The sequence below is a fragment of the Lepidochelys kempii genome, chromosome 6, assembly GCF_965140265.1.
Source record: "Lepidochelys kempii isolate rLepKem1 chromosome 6, rLepKem1.hap2, whole genome shotgun sequence".
NCBI classification, from domain to species: Eukaryota; Metazoa; Chordata; order Testudines; family Cheloniidae; genus Lepidochelys; species Lepidochelys kempii.
The window spans coordinates 118,185,690-118,210,585 of record NC_133261.1 but is presented as its reverse complement, the minus strand read 5'-3'; the positions used below and the strand labels follow the sequence as shown (position 1 = coordinate 118,210,585).

General features: G+C 40.5%; 1 protein-coding gene across 6 annotated transcripts in view; it reads left to right on the top strand.

Annotated features, from left to right (window-relative positions):
* Window positions 1-24,896, top strand: part of BRF1 (BRF1 general transcription factor IIIB subunit) — a 237,048-nt gene that overhangs the window by 173,750 nt on the left and 38,402 nt on the right. For 3 of the 6 annotated variants that reach the window (XR_012159588.1, XM_073349848.1, XM_073349847.1), the window contains 4 exons: window positions 560-621; window positions 3,560-3,641; window positions 3,742-3,797; window positions 5,820-6,076. Coding sequence is in view for 5 of the 6 variants with exons in the window: in XM_073349848.1 (XP_073205949.1) it covers window positions 560-621; window positions 3,560-3,641; window positions 3,742-3,797; window positions 5,820-6,076 (457 nt within the window). In the remaining variant the exon portion in view is untranslated. Of the gene's footprint in view, window positions 1-559; window positions 622-3,559; window positions 3,642-3,741; window positions 3,798-4,958; window positions 5,254-5,819; window positions 6,077-17,761; window positions 19,432-24,896 lie in introns of those variants that run through there. The other 3 variants (XM_073349850.1, XM_073349852.1, XM_073349851.1) reach the window with 3 other exon arrangements.

The window sequence follows — 24,896 nt, the reverse complement described above, 5'->3', positions numbered from 1 at the left end:
GTTAGTGCCAGGAATAAAACCCTAGTGTGGCTCCCAGCCTGGTGCCCTATTCACTAGACCACGTTGCCTCTTTGATAACAGAAAATATTTTCTTAATCATAACTTGCAGAGGATTCATGGCCCATTTGACTGTGATGGAGAAATTCCTGTGATGACAAGAGAAAAATCAAATCATCTGACTCCAGTGATTTCATCAACTTAATAGCAAACATCTGTTGCTGCTGCAAATTTTTAAAAAAAAGTCTACTGAAAATTACTGTAATATTTTTAGCTCTTCTCTGTGAAGCAATTAGTAGAGAAAGGGCTAGATTGGAGCGCATAGTCAGAATTCATTAACTGTGGTGACAATTTGTGCGCGCACACAATGAAAACAATAGGAAAGTGTGGTACATCTCTTCTGTAAAGGTGGCGGGGTGTAATCCTCTGAAAGGTGATTATTTGTTAACAAACCAATTATAACGAATACTATACTTCTGATACAATTAAAAGCAGAACTTGAATTGGAGTGGACGTTCAATGAATATGCATCTTAACTAAAATTTATATTGCTTTTATTTAGGTGAAAATACAGGAGATGGTGAACTAGATCTTAGTGGAATTGATGACACTGAAATAGATAGGGTAAGAGAGATTTTTATTCTATCTATCTACAGTCTCATCTTAGAAGAAAAATATTTTCTTATGTGGTTTATCTTCCTGTGCCCCAACCTCCCACTTTGATGGAATTTGGTTGTAATGCATATAGACGGTCAGGAGTTAATGCCCAGGGTTATGGGAATCTGGTACCAAAACTAATGCATGTGGCCAATCTGTTACACTCTAACTCATTCCCTGTAAGATATTACAAAATCGTAGTATGTTGTTACTGCTGCCATTTCTCATCATGTTGGAGTAATTGTTATTGGAAATGTATTTTATTTTAGAGAGGAAGGACCTTAAGTTTTATTTAGTATTAAATGCATCACGTAGCTACTCGCTGAAGATATGTTCAAGGTGTGGTGCTATCCTGGAAAAAGACTGTAAAATGGTGTTCTGGGCTCTCAATGATTTCCATAACCCTTACTCAGCTTATTTTATTTGCCTGTATGACAGTAAAGTGTAGCAGAGCTGGGTGAATAACTGATTTTTTGGTTAGCTGTTAGTTCCAGAAAACTGGGGGGGGGGGGGGAAACTTTGTTTTGGGTTAAAGTGAAGCCAATTTTTAAAAAATTTGTGACTAGTCAAAACATTCAGAAATATTTTGTTTTGGATCAAACGAAACATTTTGTTTTGATTTTTGGCATTGTAAACATTTTAAAAATAAAAGCAAAGGAAATGAAGTAGAGGAGGGGTTGTGGTACCGCCACCCGTTTTAAAGCCAGTAGCCCAGTGAGTAGGGTGTCTACATGAGGGTCAAGAGACCTGGGTTCCAGTCTCTGCTCCCGAGTGGGTATTCAAACCTAGGTCTGCTGCAAAGATATAGTGTATTCTGGGTTGGGGGTCTTTCAGTCTCTCCTGTTGGAGCTGTTCCACTTTGTATAAACAATTAAATATTCATTGGGGCAGGGCCTTGTACCTAGATCTCTCCTTTCCCAGGAGAGTGCCCTGGTTACTGAGCTATAGAGTCTCTCGCACGCTCTCTGGCCCAGACAAGTCAAATATTTCATACAAAGTGAAACAGCTTCAGCAGGAAAGATTGTGAGCCCCATCCCACAATTGTTAGTAACATGGTAGTGAGGGCACTCACCTGGGAGTAGGGAGGCCTGGGTTCAAATCCCTACTCCAGAGCAGGAATTCAAAATGGGTCTCCCCCATCCCAGATGAGTGCTCTAACCTCTGGGCTATTGGGCATGACCACCTCCTCAGTTTTGTGAATGGTGCCTAACTCGCCTTGTGAATCTTGCCTGAAAAACCAAAATGGTCCATTTTGATAATGTGAAAAAGGAGCTGTTTTGATATTCATTTTCACTAAAACACTTTGCCAGTATCGACATGAATTCATGAAATGTTTCAGGTGACCCAAATCTGCCTTTTTTGGGACAGGGGAGAGACGGCAAAAGTTTGGGCCAAAAATTTTCTCCCAGCTTTAGGCCCAGGGTAGGGATGCCCTTGTGTAAGGTGCTGTACAAACAGTGAAAGAGTTCCGGCCTCACAGCTTAAACATACAAGATAGACAAATGGTGGCTGAAAGGGAAACAAAAGCACTGAAGTGACGTGCTCAAGGTCACACAGCAGGTCGGTGCCTGAATCCAGGTCTCCTGACTCCCAGGCTGGTGCCCTCTCCACTAGACCATACTAAGCTTACAAATAAAAGTTGCAGTTAAAAAAAAACCAAAAACCCAGTGCTATAAATTCCTCTTCGTGTCCCGAAATAACTGAAAACAATGGGGTTGCATACATGTAGCTGAGAATATAATCTGATCTGCAGAATCTTTATTTTTGGTGATGGATGATCAGGAAAGAGCCCCGCTTGACTTTCAGCACCCAGGCTGAGTCTCCCAAGCAGGCAGTTAGGAAGAATATGGAGAGGAGTGAATGTGCTATGGAAGTAACAGAAACCGTAAATACAAAACCCTTCCATGCCCATTTCAGTTACTCATCAGAATAGATCCATAATTTAAACAGAAGCTGGGAAGGAACAAACCCATCTTCTCTTCCTGCTAGACTATGCAGTGAAGCCATAACTCTGATGCAAGCAGGGTGAATAGTTCAGCTATGAGTGAGTGTGTGTTCATTATTATGACCCAAATTTAATACACACAAATGAAACAGAGAAAATATTGGCTAGGTAAACTGGTATTAGAACAAATGTTTTTTTTCCAAGTTTGTCCCAATGTGAAAGACGACTCCTTGCATCAGTTTCATTAAAGTTGAATTATTTTTCTCATAAACTACTTGAGTGTATGTTTTATTTTGAAGAAAATCTGAAATGGTAAAAGACATAAAATGCTAGAGAATCAAGCTGTTAGTTATTAGTTTTAAGTGCTAATAACTTACAATGCTTGGCTCTACTGTTTTAATGAATCCACAAAATACTTTTTTAAAAAATGTTCTTAAACAGATGATTGGTAATAGTTTGCAGTTTCTCCTCAGAGCTCTGCTAATGTTCCTCATTCCCAACCTGCAATCAGGAACCAGTGTTACACAAAGACTAGTTGTGCTGAACCTAATATTGGATTGGCATTGTAATCTGCATAACCGAAAGCTAGGATGAGATTCATCATGCCACTTTAATATTGCAGTTTCTGGACCACATTCTGGTCTGTCCCCCTGCCCTACACAACTCCAGTGACTTGAGCTAAACTGAATGAGTAGAACTGAAAATATAATTTGGATGAACTCAGATCTCCGAAGTGGAAGGACTAAAATACTAACTTATTGTGCGAGCTAGTGTTTGTCGCTTCTTTCTTTACTATCCCATTATTGCCCCTTGAACAAACTTTCCTTCATTAATCTAGTTCTAAAAATAAGGTGAATGTGAATTGCTCTTACCTGTATTTTTTTTTTTTTTTTTACTATATTTTTGCCTACAATTTTCAGGTTAGTAACTGAAAAGAAATGAACTTTATTTTGTTTTTAGTATATACTTGATGAAACGGAAGCTCAAATAAAAGCAGAACTGTGGATGAAAGAAAATGCGGATTATTTAAAGGAACAAAAGGGTAAGAAGCATAATAACTGAAATGCTCTCTCTGGTCATATGTCTCAAAAAGCAATCTGATACCTGTCCTTCCTACTGGCTATCTTTTTGTCATCTTTCAGAGAAAGAAGCAAGAATAGCAAAAGAGAAGGAGCTTGGGATTTATAAGGAACACAAGGTATACAACTTAAATATTCCGCTTGTGCTTAACAGTGTCCATTTGCAAATTTACTGGAAACTCCTCTTACAGTGGTTTAGAAGATGCTGAGGGCAATCCAAGCAATAATTCAGTTCAGCTTTTTCTCATACCCCTAAATGTTAATGAAACTGTGCTGCAGCACTGCTTTTCAGATGGTGACTGTAACGTTTTCCTGCCTGAGCATTGTTTGCTTCTCTAGCCCAATACTCTACTTTACAGTCTCCCTGAACTCTCTTAGGTAGGGAACTTGTGTGCATTGCAGTTGTGGCCATTTTTTTTGCATGGTATGGTCAGTTGCATTTATGATTGCTATCCTCGGTGATTACTTTGTTTAAAAACTATTCTTAAAATGTTCCTGATTTTTTGAAAAGGCATTCATGTTGTATTTGTTCTGAGTTTGCTACAACTGCAGCACTTTTGTATATTGTTGCAGTAATGGTTTCTGGAAGAAGAGGTGAACAAATCTCCATTACAGCAACTTGAAGGAATGTCATTGTTCTACCTTTCATAAAGCATGTGACATTTATGTTAACAAGTGGCTTGTCCTCTCTGAGTTTAGCAGTTTAAAGCAGTCTAATTGGCCACATAGTCACAATTTACAGCATTAGTATTTTGTGTAATTGACCAAGTGACAAGGCAGTCTGTGCATAATTTTCCCCATGCAGCTAAAATCTACATTAGTTTTTGGTGTGTGTTTTCCATTAGTCTTTTTTTAACACACCAATGAAAAAGACACCGTTTCCCATTGTCCCCACCCCCAAGATACTTAAACAATAAAAAGTAAACCAGACAATGAAAGACTGTTTGATGCTTGAGAGTTTCTCATTCAGGCTACATTCATACAAATGGCATTGCACTAGTCATTTTCAAAACTGTGCATAATCCTCTGGCACAGAAACAGCCCAAACACCCACCTTTTTGTTCTGACAAGGTTGAGTTTTTCTCTGACTCCCTTCTGTTGCTGACAACTTCAGGCCAGAACTTGATTAACAAAGTGCCTGGGATTTTCAAGGTAGCATTTGACCCATGAAAGTAAATAGAACAGCTATGATGCATAATACACCTGCTGATTTAGATGTTAAACTTTTCTGAGAAGGAAAACGTTGGGCAAGACATCAAAGTTATTCCCTACTCTTTTAGAATGGGGACATGGGACCTCTCTTCACCTGAACAGTTGCCAGATAGAGGCAGAAAGATCTTCGAGTGTAACATCTCAACCTCTAGTTCTGGGTTGCCGTGTCAGTCAAAGACTTTGACTTGCAACTTTTTGACCCACACAAGAGTGCCTCCAACTGAACATCACTGTAGTGCTTAGCATCTAACTGGAACCTGTAATTGCTCAGAGGCCAGCATTAATGCCAATCCATTTACCCACTGATCGCCAACTCAGTAATCCAGTTGGCTTTCTTCACTGAATCATGGAGCAAGAGTCCTATGGTAATTTTGATCCTCACTTTGCAGAAATTAACTATAGGGAGAGTTGTAACCCAATATGGGTCTAGTTTTAAACAAATATTTTGGGAGAAATGTATATTTACTTTTTGGCTAATTTTATAAAATTTTATGGGAGCCCCTCTCCTCTCATTGGAACAACCCTGCCCCCCTGTAGATGACATTTGAGAAAGAGGCTATGTTTCTCTTTGGCAACAACGCAGAATGTTACTAATGGGTTAATTTAGTAGAGCAATTGTAATGACATGTGGTGGCATTTGGCAAAAGATACAAAAGCGAACACCTTGTCTCTGGAAAAAGTGACATGGACTCTACAATGTCCTCAAATGGCCAGAATCTCCATTTTACAGCTGGTACCAGTCCTGGCACCTGCAGCAGTACAATACCCTGAACACCATACTGGGGCATGGGCTTGGTACTGACCCCAGGTGAACCGTGCTGCCTACTGGGTCATCTAACACCAGAGTCAGCAGCACTGCAGATCACCTTTCTGTTCTGCTAAAACTATTTTGATTGTATCTAAATCACTAATTTTATATTTTAATTAAGCCAAAGAAGTCCGCAAAAAAGCGGGAGCCAATTCAAGCCAGCACAGCAGGAGAGGCAATTGAAAAAATGTTGGAACAGAAGAAAATCTCAAGTAAAATTAATTATAATGTGCTAAAGGACCTGAACAGCAAAGGAAGTAGCACACCAAAGAAAGAGGACGACAGCACTGATGACAGCAGCAACACCAAGAAGCTGTCAAGAAGAAAATCTACTGCCAGTAGGAATATAGCCAGCACTGTAAACAGTATGGGGAAAAGGTATTGCCATTGTTCATTTATATCTCTTAGAGGCTGTCTATGCAACTTTCTGTACAGACAGTGTAGATATTGTAACGCTTGTTTGAGACTAAAGTAACGTTAGGGCTCTGACTTTATTTATTTTTCATGCAATGCCACAATGAAACCGTATTTGCAGACCACATATCAGCTGACAGCTTCTGTGTGGATTAACCATCATAGTGTGAAAGAATCAATCAGAATTCACATATGAATCTTTCAGCCACAGACATCTATTCTTAATGTAATTCTGACATTTCTTGTCCTTCCTTTCTAAGTTGGTTTCTTCATCGTCACAGACATAACACTAAAATGCTGAAGTTTTGGCTTTTCCACTTGATATGAAAAAATAGATAGTATCCATCTGTTATGGCAGCTAGCTTGTTTGATTAGCTTTTATTTTAGTTTTATTCCAAGCTTTTATTGTTAATTGATGACACAAATATAGGCTGCAGTTTCCACGGCATGCATCCGATGAAGTGAGCTGTAGCTCACGAAAGCTCATGCTCAAATAAATTGGTTAGTCTCTAAGGTGCCACAAGTCCTCCTTTTCTTTTTGCGAATACAGACTAACACGGCTGTTACTCTGAAACAAATATAAAGCTTCACAGTAAATATGCATGTCAGTTTTCTGGTCTGGCCTTGCAAATGTTTAAGGCTGTGATGAAAACTCCTGTTTTATTGAGTAAAATAATCAAACTTGTTGGATAGAAGTAAAGTATACGAAGAAACTGGTGTGTGCTATCTGCAATATTCAACTGTTTAATTAGTCTGCTTCAGATAATCATTTGAACTGCTTCTATGCATAAGTTTCAGAGTAGCAGCCGTGTTAGTCTGTATTCGCAAAAAGAAAACGAGTACTTGTGGCACCTTAGAGACTAACAAATTTATTTGAGCATAAGCTTCCGATGAAGCAAGCTGTAGCTCACAAAAGCTTATGCTCAAATAAATTTGTTAGTCTCTAAGGTGCCACAAGTACTCCTTTTCTTCTATCCATAGTCATTTCTAATTTGTCTCATATATTTCTAATGGTTCTGCCTACAAAGAACATAGTCTAAGTTTAGGCATAACATTACAATTGATAACAAAATGTGGAGGGTAGCGGAAACAAAGATTGTGAATGAGCTACTAGGGTGGTGTGTGTGTGTTTGTTTGTGTATTGTTGGTGAAGACAAGCTCAAAGGTGTGAGTTGAATGAGGGAGTTGATCCCTGGTGGCAGGCTCAGCTAGGAGGAGTGAGAAGGAAGCAACAGCACAGTCCTCAATATGGAGGATGAAGTCCCCCAGGGTTGAGGGTAGGACATTAGGAGGAGAAAGAAGTGAGAGTACCAGGAATCAAAGCCCTAGCAGAAGGAGTTGGGCTAGAGATGTACTTCAGTAATACAGTGGTAAGAGAAGAGCCTGATGCATGTATTTTGGAGGAGGAGAAGGAATGTGTGTTTGATGAGAAATAGGGGGAGCTTGGAGGCGGCAGCAGGGGAAAAATGTGAAGCTAATATCACTGCCATCAGGGAGTGAGGGTGGCAGCAGAGAGAGGAAGAGAGCCAGGTAACTGTCCGTTCAAGATGGGAAAGGGGGAGAGACTGAACTGGTGAAGAGAGGACAGAAGATAGGTGGAGGACAGGACCCAGAAGCTAAATAGAGAAAGCACAGTGAGAGTCTATAGTGTTCAGATGTTTATTCTGGCCCTTGGTTTAAGAGCCAAAATTTAAGAATAAACGTGTAAATAGAGAGATCTGGCCTGTTTAAATTCCTCGATATTCCTAGGAGACTTGATTCTGCAAGATACATTATTGTGATAGCAAAGATTTTCTCCCTTGTCTGCTATTTTTTCCTTGTTTGTTTTTATTTACCATGTTTGCTCCATGCTTATACAATGTTTCCCTGGAAAGATAGTAGAAATACCCTTAATAACAACATTCTCACTTCCTCGTCTCCCTCCTGACCCTTTTATGTCAGTAAGAATATTATAAGTCTCCTATTTAGTTGATGATAATGGTGAGGTCTTAAAAACCCAAGAGTAGTGTGTTTTCTGTTAGCAAAGAGAAGTGCAAAAAAGCATTCAAGATTAATTTGTAGCATTTCACACACACTACCCTGAAGATATTTAGGTTTAACAAACTTTTGCTGAGACTTAAACCAGGAGTTACATTATCTAATTAAATAATGCTCTGATTCTGTTGTCAGAAGATGAATGCTGATATTAAAAGGAGGTGCCTTGCATTGTGGTGGTATTATTGACTTTGAAACAATTGCATATCAGAGCAGAGCATTTAGCACTAGGGGTATGTCTGCACAGCAGCTAGACACCCATAACTGGCCCGTGCCAGCTAACTTGAGTTCGTGGGGGTCGGGGCTGTGTAGACGTCTAGACTAGGGCTGGAGCCTGGGCTCTAGGCCCATCCGAGGTGGAAAGGTTCCAGAGCTATGACTCCAGCCTGAATCCAGATGTCTACAAACAGTGCTGTGAGCCCAAGTCAGCTAGCACCAGCCAGCTGCTGGTGTCTAGTTGCTGTGTAGACATACCCTGGCGGTTTTTGACAATGCCTCCACATCGTCACGTGACCATTTTCAGGGCCTGATTCTAAGAAGTGCTGAGCCCTTGTAGCTCCAGTTGAAGTGAGTAGGCCCTTCAGCTTGCTAAGAACTTTAAAAAAAAAAAAAAAGCCCTAGATTAAACAATAAGGCAATATGGAAAGCTGTCTAGATAAATACAAATCATTATTTTCCAAAAGTAGTAAAAAATCATTATTATCCAAAAGTAATAAAACCATGTTTGTTTTTCCCTTTTGAGTACTCAAAGCACATCCTGAGGGTGGTTGCAGAGTTCTCTGTCACTGATTAGCCATTTTCAAATGTGGTTAATTTTGCAGCAAACCTGTGGGAGTTGGGTGGGGTGGGGTGTGTGCACATACAGATATGTATAGTAAGGAGAGCTTACACTTCCAAAGTAATGTTCCTGCTAAAACAATACTGAGAACTCGGCAAGCAAATAGGTTATTTTGATTTCCTACAATTAAAATTTATGATATTCCTTTTGATTTTCTTCCATTCTCTAAGTGCCAAACATCTTATATGGCATCCAGAAATTCCTTTGTTCAGCATTGTTGTTGTGTCATGCATAAATTCCTTTATTCAGCATTGTTCCTCTGAGAGGTGAATGGATAAATACTTCTCCTGTGTTACAATAATCATGGTAATTTGTATGCAATTAATAATAAAAACTTTTCACATTTCTCATTAGAAAATGAATGAAGTATATATGCCAGTATCCAGAAGACATTTGCAGAGATTCTGCTTGCTATTTATTTTTCAGTGATTTATAATCCTGCTAGTTTATCTTTAGAGGTCTTAAATATTTAGTAATCTATCTGCAGCAGCATCTTGCATCACAAGCATCTATGAGATCAGCATGCTTTAATCCAATACTTCAGTTAGTCTGAATGATAGTTAAGTTTTAAAGACGTACTGATTCAATTCTTTGGCCTAATTGAAAAGTACTGAGACCAAGCTACTGGGAACTTGACAAGTGAGGAAAGTAGTATTGGTCGTGGGTGATTAAAGCAGAATTCTTGTATGGGAAGCAGAGTTTCAATTTGGAACAGTCTTTCTTGCTCTCCATTCTCAAATGAAATTGTTCTTCATGCTTACTTGACTTCTATGATTAGCAGAGGTCATCATAGTACAGGAAGGGTCATTTTACTGTATGTAGTGCAAGGAAGTGTCTGGCTCATCTTCAACTCTCTACCCTTCTAAATCTTTCACACTATAAAATACAATGGATTATCATAGGACTTCTCTTTATAGTTAAACATTATAGTTAAAAGAGAATCCCCCCAATCCTATTTAAAAGTGAGTCATTTACTTGCAAGTATAAATCCGTATTTCCTTATGCCTTTTAGGCTACATGTTTGTAAGAACAGATTCAAACTAAAGCCCCTTGAATGGAAACTTTGTTTTTTATATATATATATATTAAAATATAGATATAAAAATCTTGGGGGTATATATATTAAAATAAAGATATAAAAAGATCTTCTAGGTTTTGTTCAGTGTTTTCACAGCTAAGTAATTAAATGCTATAATGTTGTATAGTTATTGATTCTCAACAAATATTTAAGTAGGTGGAGTGTTAAGAAAGTTCCATAGAAACAAGCTAAAATTTTATTTCCTTGGTAAACGTTTTTTTTAATAGAGCTTCATTGGTGATATGATAATTACTGTTAAACTAATAGGAAAATTAAATTCCAAAGAGCATTTACTTTATCTACCCTTTTACACTTTTCTAAACAGCAAACAAACTCTGATTTGAAAGCTAGGTTTGCAGTTTCTGGATTTTTGTTGGGCTAGTGATGTTTTTAAGAACCAAGCAAAGATGTTGCACTTCAGTAAAGTATCATCATCAAATATACCAATATTCTCAAAAGCTAGTTGGATTTTTGAGTGTTTTGCTTTACCACAAACTGGATGAATTATATGCTTTTTAGAAAACAGCATACTTTATTTGAATGCATTTCCAAGAAATATGCTGGAGTTGTACTTAATATTCCCATCAACATTAGTACTGAAGTCAATGAATAGAGAATTTTGGAGGGTTTATTTATATAAAGAAGATTAATTAAATTTCTCATTGCATATCATTTTTTGTCTCCAGTGAATACCAAGACTACTGTCTGGTTGGAGAGTCAAGTAATTTTATTTTTGACACGCTGAATGAGGCAATAACCTCCTCCTACTTAGTATGTCTGGGTTTTTAGGATCTAGTACATGAATAATTGTTTGATTTATACTGAATACTATCAAAATAGTTGCCACAGCTTAATTTTAATTACCCAGTTGGTCTTCAGCAATATTTTTTTAATGTGAAACAGATTCATAATTATATAGGGATAGTATGTTAATTCTTTTTTTTACAAGGCTAATCAAATAACTTCCACTTTATATGTGCTGAAGTTCCAATTTTGAACCAAGTTATATCCTTGAATTCTTAGTGTGATAGAAGAGGGGATCTAGGTCTGGTGGAAGCTTTAATAGTTTACATTTACTTGAACTGAAATGTTACTACATTACTTGCGAAGCGAAATATGTTGTAGCAAGAAAATGTGGGAACTGAAGGGCCTTTCAAGTCATTACTTTAAAAAATTTTAAGCCTATTTATTGCCATGTACTTGAAATTGGCAATGATGTCTGAGAGGGCAGGATATATTATCAAGGGAATAAATGTGTCAAGTTAATCTCACAAAAAACTTGTCTTGGAAGAAATGAAGCAGGATTGCAAAGCCCAGCTAAATCTCTTTTGATAAAATAAGGTTGTTCTGAACAAAAGGATGTGCCTATATAATAGAAAACGAACCCATGTTTATTACAAAGATAGCAAAAGCCCTCAGTGGAGTTTTCAGGAATGAGTATATTTGAAATTTACTTCCAAAAATTGTTTATCGCCTCACTCCTGTCTTGTAATTATTGATCCTACTAGTAGCTACATTTTGTTAACTGACAGCTAACCAATGCCAATGTGGCTGAGTTGCTAGCAGTCGTGCCACTGAGTCAGAAGATCCATGGATTCATGGCCTACGTATTGTTGACATTGCAGTGCAGTATTAGGGATGTGCTGCAGTGTTAGAGCCTTGGGGTGGCTTGTTAAATTAGCATCTGTTCTGTTCCCATTTCTGTTGGGTTTCCAAATCTGTCTCACGGCCTAGCATCCTAGCCAACATTCCCCTTCTCACTAAAAGAGGTTGCAATTCCCAGTTAGTGTGTAGTACTATTACATAGTACTCAGCACCCAATGGCTGCTCCGTTGCCTGGACAGTTATTTTGCTTCTTGTATTTAAATCATTATTCTGTCTTGTGCTTATCTTGAGTATGACCGTTGCCTTCTGATCTGATTAGCTTAAAAATTTCAGTTCTAGATTATATTTGATCAAAATATTTCCAAAAATGCCTGGCATACATTTCACAGGTCACTTTCATTTCAGTGGATCTTTTGAAATGTGACACATGCAAAAATACACAAGGAATGAGCGGGTCTTAAAAGCTGCTCATCTGCTTTTAATCAGGAAACTTGCCTCTTCAGATGCAGTTTTGGCACTGTGGTTGATTAGTAGAATATGTAGGTGCTTTTACTGGGGGGGAAACAGCTATTTCCCACACATTCAGGACCATAGATAGTATGGAACAAATTATGCTGTGCACTTTATTTTTAGTTACAGGAATGGAATTGACATAAAACTAGAACACTAAGTAGCAGATCATTTCAGTGTTGGAAATGCCGTAGGCTCAGCTAAGTAAATATGCTCAGCCTGGATGTTCATTATTGCTTATCTTGCTATTGTCATGACTTGTGATTTATTTCTCTATACTCAAAACAACCAGGAGCTGTTTTGTTTTGTGGATGTATAATATGTTCAGTGTACAGTATTTAGCTTTGTAAGAGATTGGTATTGTAAGTGGAGCTCAAGTTTTCCAAATCCAGGACCTTTCAGATCAATTACCTGGATTGTACAGAATAGAGTTTCAGTTTAGTAATCCAAGATATTTCTGGGTGTTTGAAAAATTAGCATTGGTTAACATGTCTTGTTTTCACTTAGATGGTGAATCAGCTAGACTTGGGAAACCAAGGTCAGATGATACATATTGGTATGTCTGCTCTGCAATTAGACACCCATGGCTGGCCCATGCCAGCTGACTTGGGCTTATGGGGCTTGGGCTAAGGGCTGTTTAATTGTGGTGTACGTGTTCAGGCTCAGGCTGCAGCCCGAGCTCTGGACCCCTCTCACCTTGCAGAGTCTTGGAGCCTGGGTTCCAGCCCAAGCTCAAATGTCTGCACCTCCGTTAAACAGCCCCCCGAGTCAGCCGGCACAGGCCAGCAATAGGTTTTTAATTGCAGGGTAGACATACTCTGTGTGTGAGAGAACCAAGGCTGTGTTTCAAAATACAGTACTGTTAATTAGCCTCATGAACCATGTTAATAGCAAATAATGTAATTCTTAAGGTAACAAAGCACTCTGTTAATTTACATTATCAAGGAAAGAGTTGGTCTTTTAGGGCTATGCTCCTGGTGCTAGGAAAAAGTAGTATTTAAAAGATCATTTTGAAGTTCATGGTTTAGCTGAAAGGACAGTAGGTAGATGTATTTCTTCAGGAATTCCCTGAAGGTCAAAGATTTTGTGTGAGAGAAAAGCTTGTAGAGATACAATCCCATGTGTTTGACAGATTTGAAGCACTTGTGAGTTTTTTCCATGTGTGTGTTATATGCTTTAATTTTTCCACCATTTATTTTTATTTTTCAGAACTGTCTTCATCTCTTTGTGTAATTTACTTTTGGTATCTCTTCTCTCCCCCTTTCCCCCAACTTTGAGGTCTGCTACATGGCTTGGAATTCATAGGTATTACTGAAACTGAGAGATTGTTTTACTTCGGTCTTCTGCTGTGCTACTGGCTTTAGTTCTGTGTGGTGACTAGCAGAGGATCACTGGCATGAAATTCACTTTTGGAAGAACCCCCTTTTAGAAGAGAGGCTGGGGCTGACAGCACCTTGTTCAGATTGTAGTTCCAAGATCTTTCTCTCAGTCAGCTGGCTTATTTTTATGTTATATTTGTTAAGTGTGTCCTTTAACAGGAATGTGTTCTCTTTTAAAGCATGCTAGAAATGGTTATTTGGTTGTTTGCTGAAACTCTAATTGTTGTTGCCCACTTACGATGGGGATTTTTCTGCATGTCTTCATATGTGAATATGCAGTATAGAATAGGCTTTTGGTTCGGATATTAGCTAATTGGTAAATAGATCCCCTGGAGTTTTTCATGAGATGCCCTGTGAAGGGCAGCTAAACTCTTCGTCCTCTGTAATCTATACTTTGTGAGTTTGTAGTGTAATGTGTACATGTTTGAGTTTTGCTTCTGTATTTTATAATTTAGATCCAAGTAAAAGGATAGTGTAATAAAAATGACTGATGCTTTTTCTTTGTAAAACTAGCATTTACCAAGCACCTCCATTTAAAATAAATCTTGCCACTATCTTCCAACTTGGTAACCTTTACTGGGGACACATTTATGTAAATTGGTTTAATCTTGTTTTCATTTACAAAAAACAAACCTGAGCGAAATGGTGGCTTAACCAAAGAAGTAGGTTTTTCCACTTGTCAGTATTTGCCCTGCTGCCTTTTTAAAGCTATTAAAAATACTTACCTGGGGGAGGTCTTTACAGAGGCCTTGAAAAGAGCTGATGCACACACTCTCTCACAGTTGACTTGACAAAGAACTGATCTAGTAAAGCCCCTAGGGATGGTGTAGACCAGTTAATATTGTTGGCAAGCCTCATGAGCCAGGAAGCCCATTATAATGGGGAAGTAGTTGAGAGGAGACAAATGGGAAATAAATTTAGTACACCTAAGATGTATTGATCTAATTTGATATTTTTAACCTAAAATTAGGTGAGCAGCAGATATTACTCCTCTTCTTACCAGAGCTAGGTGACTGGAGTAATGGTTACCCTTCCCCGCAACAGCTAGGTTAAAGTATGCCAGTACACACAGCAGCTAAGAGAGTGAAGTAGTAGGCATTGCTCTTCCCACCTTACTTTGCAGCACTCAGGTGGCTGCCACGTGGTGGGAGACAAAGGGTTTTCTTTTGTTTCATTTACCTTCCAGTATCTGCTAGGTGTGTGTGTTGAGACTTCAGGGTTGGATTTGAACTCACATTGCCTATGTGCTTCTCAGGTGAGATGGCCACAACATTCTCCCTTGAGCTATTCAAGGCCTGTGTGTCATAGCTACTTTTCAACTCCTTTACCTTCTCCCTGCAAATGTGTGGTGCAATCTATTTGGTGCAAGAACCTTAGAACTACTGAAGCTCACCTAACTGGAGAACCAAACTCATTGTAATCTGATTCCCCCCAAAAGGATAGTGGGCGGCATGGACTCTGTTGGGGTGACTCTCAAACATTTGGGACCTTGGTGCAGTGATCTCAGCCCTAGTTTGATTTCTATCTGTGTGGAAAAAATTGTTGCCAACACATCAATTTTAAGAAAAGCTGTTTTTGTGGGAGCTGTATCTTGGGAATCCCATGGTCAAATGGACCCAAATTTGGTTCAGTAACTGAACCTCATGCCCCCATGAGGCACACCAAATTTCAAGGCTATCCAGGTAAAGATGCAGATTTTCGTGCACTCAGAAGAGTTGACTTTAAATGGAAAACTGGTCCTAACCTTAACTACAGCATTGCTGGCACTCTGCTATAATCTCATTTATTATCCAGAGGCTGATTTGAAAGATGGAACCCCTAAGTACAGTCTGAGGACAGCCTACAGTTAAGAATACAGCACCTCTTCTTTCCCATCAGATGGGGTTGAGGGCTGGCCTTGTCAGACACCCACTATAATACAGTTATCCTAAAATCTTGGTAGCAACTCCACACAATCACGTGCAAGTATTCTGTAAGCTTCAGAAAATTAGTCCTTTTCCAGCTATTGTACAAAGATTTCAGGAATGGTTTTGGTTGTCCTTTAAGTATTGCTTCTGTTGATCTCAGTTTGTGAAGAGACTGCGCCTTTGCACCACAGACTGCAGAACAATTTGCAAACAGTAATTGCTGAGGCAGTGCATTTTTGTCTCACAGAATCAGACATTTGGAGTGAGGTTACCAAAGAGTGGCCATGCTGCCCTCAGTTCTTTTTCATACGCTGTAGGTCTCAGAATCTTTTCCACGTTTTGATGCCTTTTTTCCTAGTTAGTTAATGGTGTTGAGTTTAGTTATTTCATCTTTGGGGTTTTTTGTTTTTGGTAGGTAAAAGGATCTTGGAATCACTGATAGTGAATATATTGGATTTAAAAGAATAAAATTCCATGACAAATCTCTCTCTCTCCTACATAACACATTATCTGAGTGAGCAGAAGCCCCCTTAAATATCCTAATTAAAAAAATGGCTAAATGCAAGCTGTTTGTGAAATGCAAATCTGTTTATGAGATATAAAAATAACCCCTTCAAAGCTGGGGAAAGAAACCTCTGGGAATATGTGGAAGTGTGCGCCCTTCCACATAGCGGGTTCCAAAGATCCAAAATAATTCAACCATTTTTAATTTAAAAATAAAAAAAATATGGATCTGGGTTGACTTCTGAGTCTAGACTTGGGTCAAGTCTGCTTAATTCTATAGCATCCTTATTATTTAATACAAACTGGATATCACTCTTTTCCCTTCCATTCAAGGAAATGTTCTCCTTCTGTGGTCCAGTTTGAGGTCATGTGGTCAGCTCAAAAATGCAGAATGAATTTTAATGACTATCTATAAAATAATTTCTTCCTGAATTGAAGACTGTGTATGAGCAATTCTAGCCCACAGGGTAACTTCGTATGATAATCGTGTTAAGTGCCCCTCAATTCATATCAGCTTAGTCTCACTTTTCAGTTTTAGTGTTAGAAAATGCTCGGTGTTGCCTTGTGATTTTCTCTTTCAAATTTCACTCAATTTATCTGATAAGAGGAGTTTTTTCCTTTAGAAACAGGGGGACAAACAAACAAAACCAAAGCCTAGAAAATATTGCATATACTGGTTATTAGAACTTGAAGGTGCATATCATACTGTGACAGTGGGGGGCTCAAGCTGACAACGACTTGATTTTTGTGGAATTGCATTCGTGAATTGGCTTCCCCTTGGCCCCACTCCAGCAGAGCCCATTTGTTGACCTTTAGAATACATCGCTTGTATATTCAGTTTCCTTAATGAAGGGAAAGACTGTGCTCATGCGCGTGTGTGCCCGCATAGGTTGATGTTGGATGTTTTCAGCTGATGTTGGTTAACTTACATTTTGTTAGAAATTGGACATAAATATGGTTGAAGTATTTTTAGCTGGCCCATTATATAAGATGGGGGGGAATAAACCTACTGGATCAGCAAATAAAACGTACAGAATGTTAACTTTTGCTAAATGCTGTATCATATTTGTTTCCCGCAAAGATTAATACTCAAATGAGACAGGAAAATCTCACAAAGGGTTTTGTTTCTTGATATTGCATACAGTTCCAGTCCAGAGAATTACTAATAATTACATAACTATGACTGCAGTTCTTAAACTGAAGCTCATGTGGTGGTGGAAATTATAAAGATCTGCTACAAAACTCAAGAGCATATGTGGTTGGTTCACATAGTATTTCATAGCATCCAGATAATTAGTTGTAAATTGGTTAGTGTACTGTAGCTCAGTCATCATTATATAAGTGCTATTCCATTACCAAGTAATGATTCCCATGCACTTGTGGTAACTGATTTCTGCCTTACCTTGCTGTGTTTGTTACTAAATATGGAACACAACATTTTGAAATAGTTACTAGAATATGACTTGGGGAAGATTTATGCAGAAAATGTATCTGTGCTTCTGCTTTTTAATTCATTATTTTTCGTAAGTCATCAAACTCTGAACCATATTTTGCCCTTCCTATGCAGTAGGTGAACAACCCAGATGCCATGCTAGGGAATTGTGAGGGCCTTGTGTGAAAGAGGTAGTTTCAGTGCATTGCCACACCTCTTTCTTTCCCTCTTCCGTGATGGAGCCCACTTTCTTATGGCCCTGAGAAAAGGGGAAGGAGTCCGTTAGGAATTACAGTGCTTAAAACACTGATTTCGTCGAGGTACAGCATTTTCTCTCCCTCCGTGTTTTTTCTACACTGCAGAGCTGGTCACATGTGAAGTATACCAGAAGCCTATGTTGGAGAGCAAGAGTAGAGATGGAGAGGCACATAAGCAGGGTCTGGTGCACGACCCTGAAATCGGTTCGCCCGTGATCTGTCTCCCAGAGGAGTGATACTGCAGCAGCCTCGGAGTCTTAGAGTTTTTGCTCTTGTTTGTGCTCTCAGATGGCATCGGTCGTTCCACCAACTGCACCAAAGGAACAGTTTTGGAGTGAAACTATGGGGAAAATAATTTAATACAGTAGCATTACTGCAGTCTCCAGTGGGACATCATTTGTTTGCTTTCAAACCTGTGATGGATCATGGATGTTAGTTGTGTTGCTTTAATATACTACTGGAAGATGCTCAGATATTACAGTGATGAGTGTGGAATGAGAACCCGTATAAAAGTACTGTGTGTACCAGTATGTCTGTTTACTCTGGCTCACAAACTTTTTACAGGTGATACTGATGTAAAAGAAGCATATACAACTTTGTGTAGTGTTTATTAAAGAAAAAGAAGCACACCGGAATATTTAATGATCTCCGTATTTTTGAGATACAGGAAGAAAATATTTTAAATATGCACAACTTACCGTTTTTAAAGAGTAAGTTTAGAAGTTCTGTGTTCACATACCTTTTCCAAGGAGTCTCACTTTTTGTGTAAATAGCATATACTTTACAACATTACTAGTACTTATTTAAATATTTCACATTGTGTACTGTTTAAACATCCTGACAATTTTTTATATGGGAAAAATTAGGGTGTCACTTTTGGTCCCATTTGAGATTTCTTTACAAATTACTCCCTTCTAAATTCTTCTGACAAGCCAGTATAGTATATATTTAAAGAAAACAGTGATGTTTTTGTAAATCAATATTTTATAAAACATAGACTCCTATAAACTGTGCACTGAATTTCATGAAAATATTTCTAAACTTTTTTACTCTGAGACACAGGCATGGAGCTACTGTAGTGTTTGGAATTTTATTCCATTTTTTTAAAAAAAGGACTAATTTAAAGCTACTAATAATTTTCCTATTGCCACAGTAGTCCAAAAGTACCAAATATCAACTGAGGAGTAGGCAATCTGTAACAAAACTCAAAATTCATACAATGCAAGATATCTGACGAAGCTAAAAATGTATCAAATGACTAACTAGCTGGAAGGGCTTAGCTGGAAGGCGCTTATTTGTTTAAAAATAAACCTCCTTTCGCTGACCTTTGAAGACCCTGACTGCATCTGTCTCAGTCTAACCTGGACAGATTAGGAAAGTCCTTAACATCAAAAGAAATTGCAGACAGACTCTTGTCTCAGAGAGTCCCATTGTACTTTGGAGTGATTTATCAGGACATGGCAGCCTCCCTGCGCAGGAGCCTTCACCCGCTGACACAAACAATACAGCAGCAGCCATGTTGCTGTAGGTCAGCCTTGCAGACTACAAACTTTGCATTGTGAAAACAAACAGGGGCTTTGATTCTATAGATTAATAACCTGCCTCTTTATTTCATTAGTCTGAAAATGTTTTGAAGAATTGCTGTCTTTATTGAATCAGGATTTTCATTTAAAATCAAAGTGGTTTCCTGTCTACCATCTCCAAGAGTGGATTACTAACTTTTTGTTCAAATATATTAAATATTAATATAATGAAGTCACATGAAATATCTGTCTTTGAGCACATCACAGTATGCAAAAACTGCTTTAGTATTTTTTTATAATAAAAATTCTTAAAATTGCTATTTGGAAGCATGGATGTTTTATGCATAGTCTGTTTTTTACTAGAATTGGGTTACAATTTGGAATTTGCCATTTAAAATAGAAATGGTTCCTGAAGTGTGGAACACTTAGGGGAAATTCTGAGATTCAAAGTCTTCAGTGCGCTTGTAGAAGTAGCCATAGTTTGTACTGATAGTTTTATTCCTGGTTTCAGAGTAGCAGTTGTGTTAGTCTGTATTTGCAATTGAAAAGGAGTACTTGTGGCACCTTAGAGACTAACACATTTATTTGAGCATAAGCTTTCGTGAGCTACAGCTGACTCCATCGGATGCATAGGATGTATAGGAATGCATTCGATGAAGTGAGCTGTAGCTCACGAAAGCTTATGCTCAAATAAATGTGTTAGTCTCTAAGGTGCCAGAAGTACTCCTTTTCTTTCTGCAATTTTATTCCTGTTTCAGTCGTTCACCATGAGAAGGGGAAAGAGAATTTTAATTTTCTTGTGTGTGTTTTCTTAACTAGTTAATCCTTTGGGGCTCAATTGTAAGTCTTGTTACAGGCCAGCTGAGGGGAGAAAGGGGTGTGAGGAGCCCCCTTTCTCTGTGATAGCTGCCTAAATCCTGAGACCCTGCAAGGGGGGTGGAGGAGCAGCTGTTTCTTTCTTCTCCTGCAGGTGTGTGGGAAGGGGTGCAGAACTCTGGCTTCATGTCCGTCTGTCCCCTTCCCAGGAACTCCTATAAGAGCATTGAGACCCCAGTGGAGAAGGGGAGATAATCTGTGACATCAAAAGGGCAAGTGCTGATTACACACCCCGGCCAGGGTGAAGCAGGGACCAGACTGTGACTGAATCCCAGTCTGGTTCGTCCCCTGTTTCTGATGAAATGCAGCTATGTGCTGCCCCCTTTCTTAGGCTGGATTGTAAGGTTCCAGCTCTTGGGTGGAATTTATCTTTGCCACATGCAACCAAAGTAATTCACTTACAACCTGCCCCAAGTCCAGATAGGCTGGGTAGTAGCCAGTGATGCTCTGACTCTTCCCCTGAGATAGATCCAGTGGCCCCAAATCCTCTGTAACTGTTGATCTTATAACCCTGCCCCAATTCCTCTTTTTATGCTGGAGTATTTTGGAGTGGGGTGGTGCACACAGGTGCAGACACTCCTATGCACAGCTGTTCCTCCTGAGCACTCCAGTTCTAGAAAGCCCCTCTTGTCACTCCCCCAGGGAATAGGTAAGGTGCTGCCAGCTTCTGCGTCAGTTCTACTCACTTCAGTGACTAAAATAACTTTTCTCCTGTTAGCACTGCGGAGCCAGCACAATTAAGACAGAGTGAGCTGGAGTTATTTCTCAAAAAGAAAAGGAGTACTTGTGTCACCTTAGAGACTAACCAATTTATCTGAGCATGAGCTTTCGTGAGCTACAGCTCACTTCATCGGATGCATACTGTGGAAACTGCAGAAGACATTATATACACAGAGACCATGAAACAATACCTCCTCCCATCCCACTCTCCTGCTGGTAATAGCTTATCTAAAGTGATCATCAGGTGGGCCATTTCCAGCACAAATCCAGGTTTTCTCACCCTCCGCCCCCACCCCCCAACTCACTCTCCTGCTGGTAATACCCATCCAAAGTGACCACTCTCTTTACAATGTGTATGATAATCAAGGTGGGCCACTTCCAGCACAAATCCAGGTTTTCTCGCCCCCCCCCTTTTTTTTCCCCCAAAAATGACACACACAAACTCACTCTCCTGCTGGTAATAGCTTATCCAAAGTGACCACTCTCCCTACAATGTGCATGATAATCAAGGTGGGCCATTTCCAGCACAAATCCAGGTTTTCTCACCCCTCACCCCCATACACAAACTCACTCTCCTGCTGGTAATAGCTCATCCAAACTGACCACTCTCCTTACAATGTGTATGATAATCAAGGTGGGCCATTTCCAGCATAAATCCAAGTTTAACCGGAATGTCTCGGGGAGGGTTAGGAAAAAACAAGGGGAAATAGGCTACCTCGCATAATGACTTAGCCACTACCAGTCTCTATTTAAGCCTACCCCGTCAACAGAATTATTGAGGGCTTTTCTACCTGTGGCATGCCAGTGTGAAACCTCAGGGCAGTAGCTTGCTGCACTGCGATGTTCTGCACTATGAAACTTTGTATGAGCATTGTAGCAGTGGCCACACCGGACGTTACTGCGCAGCAAGGTAGCGTGCTCTAGATTCACACCCTGGCTTGCTGCGTAGTAACATCTGGCGCAGACAAGTCCTTTGTGAGTTCTGCGTGGTATGCTTGCTCTTCCAAGTGAGGGCATAACTTGAATCCCTCTCATGGACCAGGGTGTGGGCGGTCAGGCCTAGTGGTCGGAGCCAGGAACCAAGCAAGGCAGGAGCAAGGCTGAAAACAAGGGAGGCACAAGGGCCATCACAGCTGTGTGAACATAAGCACGGAGCAGCCAGTGACCTGCTGCTGCTGAGTCTAAATGGAGACCTGTAGGCTCCTTGCAGCCAACTGGGGGGGCTGACCAATTAGGTGATTGTGCTGCAGCCCAGGTGGGCTCATTACATGAGGGCTGAGCCAGCTAGCCACAGGCATGGTTGTGGGAACTTGGGCCCATAGTTCCTGACACTGTCTGGTAGACAAGTGAAACTGGAAATAATGAGCTTGCAGAACCTTTTACAGCTAGCGATGCATGACAAGGGAAGAACCTAATGTGTCAATTGGATCGCAAGTTGAAGTTGCAGGTCTGGCAACTAGAAAAAACGAGTTTTTATTTGTAAGCGGAGCATTTTTTTTTCTCAGTTCATTGAGAAACAAACGTCGAAGTTGACTGATTTTTGTGATTATTTATTGCTGTTAGTAATAAGAAAATAGAATACAATTTCACTTTGAGATTTTAATTAACGTAAGAATTATGGCCAGATCCTGTTTGCCTTGCTGACACAAGCACCTCTTGACATCAATGGAATTTCTCACATGGCACGGCAATCTGGATTTGGCCCTTAAATAGCTTTTATATAACACGCCCACATGCAGGTGTTAGGTCGGGGTGGGCAAACTTTTTGGACCGAGGGCCACATCTGGGTGGGGGAAATTGCATGCAGGGCTGGGGTGTGGGAGGGAGTGCGGGGTATAGGAGGGGGTACAGTGTGCAGGAAGGGGCTCAGGACCAGGGGTTGAGGCAGAGGAGGTGTGCGGGGTGTACGAGGGGGCTCAGGGAAGGGGGTTGGGGTGCACAGTGCGGGAAGGGGCTCAGGGCCGTGGTGCAGGGAGGGGTGCGAGGTGCAGCAGGGGGCTCAAGGCAGGGGATTGGGGTGCAGGAGGAGTGCGGGGTGCAGCAGGGGTTCAGGGCAGGGGGTTGTGGTGCAGAAGGGATGCAGGGAGCTCAGGACAGGGGGTTGGGGTTCAGGAGGGTTGCAGGGTGCGGCAGGGGGTTGGGGTGCAGGTAGGGGGCTCAGGGCAGGGGGTTGGGGTGCGGGGTGCAGGAAGGGTTCAGGATCTAGCCTGGCGTCGCTTATGCAGTTCCCCGTTCCTGACCAATGGGAGCTGCGGGGGAGCCACCCACAGGCAAGGGCAGTGTGTGCAGCCCTCTCCCCCCCCTCCCCCAGGAGCTGCAGGGACGTGGTGCCAGATGCTTCCTGGAGCAGTGCGGGGCCCTGAGGGGCTGGATCCAGCCTGCGGGCAATAGTTTGCCAACCCCTGTGTTAGATGCAGAAACTTTGGCGCAACCTGTTATCAAGCAGTTGACTGTACGACACTGCTGGAAGGCTCCATTGAACAATCAATAGTGTTCACTTTCTTCATGAGTAGGGAGAAGCAATGGACAGCCATGATGGTATAATGACTGACTCCTCCCCCAGCCAGCATGAGAGTTTTGGCACTTCCCGGTACAATGGAGGTTTTTGAACTGTGGGGCACACCCACCTAGGTGGGCGTGGAGGAACATTTGGGGGGGCCAAGGGGAAGCAGCGATGTCAGCAACTCAGCCTGGCATGGTGGAGCTCGGTGAGGGAGTGCCACCTCCACCCCGAGTCCCCCTGGGTTTGGGAGGGGGTGCAACCAAAAATTGTAACTCAAAGGGCGGGGTGCGGGGGGGTCAGCTCAAAAAGTTTGAAAACCGCTGCAGTACCACTTATACATAATTTTAATATTGCCCTTACTGTCTGGCAGCAGTAGTTTGTTTTTTTTAAGCTGCTTAAGCCCTTAAGCAAATTAACTAGATATCTGTATAATAGCAATTGCTTGATGACCATGAACAGAATTTTAAGAGGAACATATGCCATGGGTAGGTTTTAATATTTTCTTCATTGAATTTTGTCCGTATAAATACAGAATGAGCAACCAGAAATACCGTTTCACAAACCTGCATTAAGTAGCTTCCGTAAGCTCTTTGGGTCATTGATTGAGACGTGTGTATATGCAGCATTAAGCATATTGTGAAGACCAGAGACTGGGAAATCCAACTGATGGTCAAAATACTGTTGGGCCTGTGATTAATGGAAACCCTGAACAAAGACATGCATTTTATAGAGGGCTATCAGTGAGGCCAGTGTCTGTTTCAGATGTATTTCTTGATTACTTGCAGTCTCCTTTCAGTTGCTGTTGATTTCCAGTGCTGATATAACTTTACTGTATTTGTCAGTGTGCTTTCCTCTCCATACCAGTACCCACTAAAAGTTTGGCTTGAGCTAGCTGCCTTTCATGCAAATGCTTATTACTTATTAATGCTATTCGACATTGGTGAGGCCTCATCTGGAGTACTGTGTCCAGTTTTGGGCCCCACACTACAAGAAGGATGTGGATAAATTGGAGAGAGTCCAGCGAAGGGCAACAAAAATGATTAGGGGACTGGAACACATGAGTTATGAGGAGAGGCTGAGGGAGCTGGGATTGTTTAGCCTACAGAAGAGAAGAATGAGGGGGGATTTGATAGCTGCTTTCAACTACCTGAAAGGGGGTTCCAAAGAGGATGGCTCTAGACTGTTCTCAATGGTAGCAGATGACAGAACGAGGAGTAATGGTCTCAAGTTGCAGTGGGGGAGGTTTAGATTGGATATTAGGAAAAACTTTTTCACTAAGAGGGTGGTGAAACACTGGAATGCGTTACCTAGGGAGGTGGTAGAATCTCCTTCCTTAGAGGTTTTTAAGGTCAGGCTTGACAAAGCCCTGGCTGGGATTATTTAACTGGGAATTGGTCCTGCTTTGAGCAGGGGGTTGGACTAGATGACCTTCTGGGGTCCCTTCCAACCCTGATATTCTATGATTCTATGATTCTACTTTTAGGCACTGATGCACCTGGGTTTGTGTGATTGTATTGTCTGCTCCAGATCAGAAAGAAATATATAGTGTATTGTTGATATTTTGTTTTGTGGTGTTTTGTAGCAGCCAGTAGTCAGCCATGCATGTTAAATAGTAGAG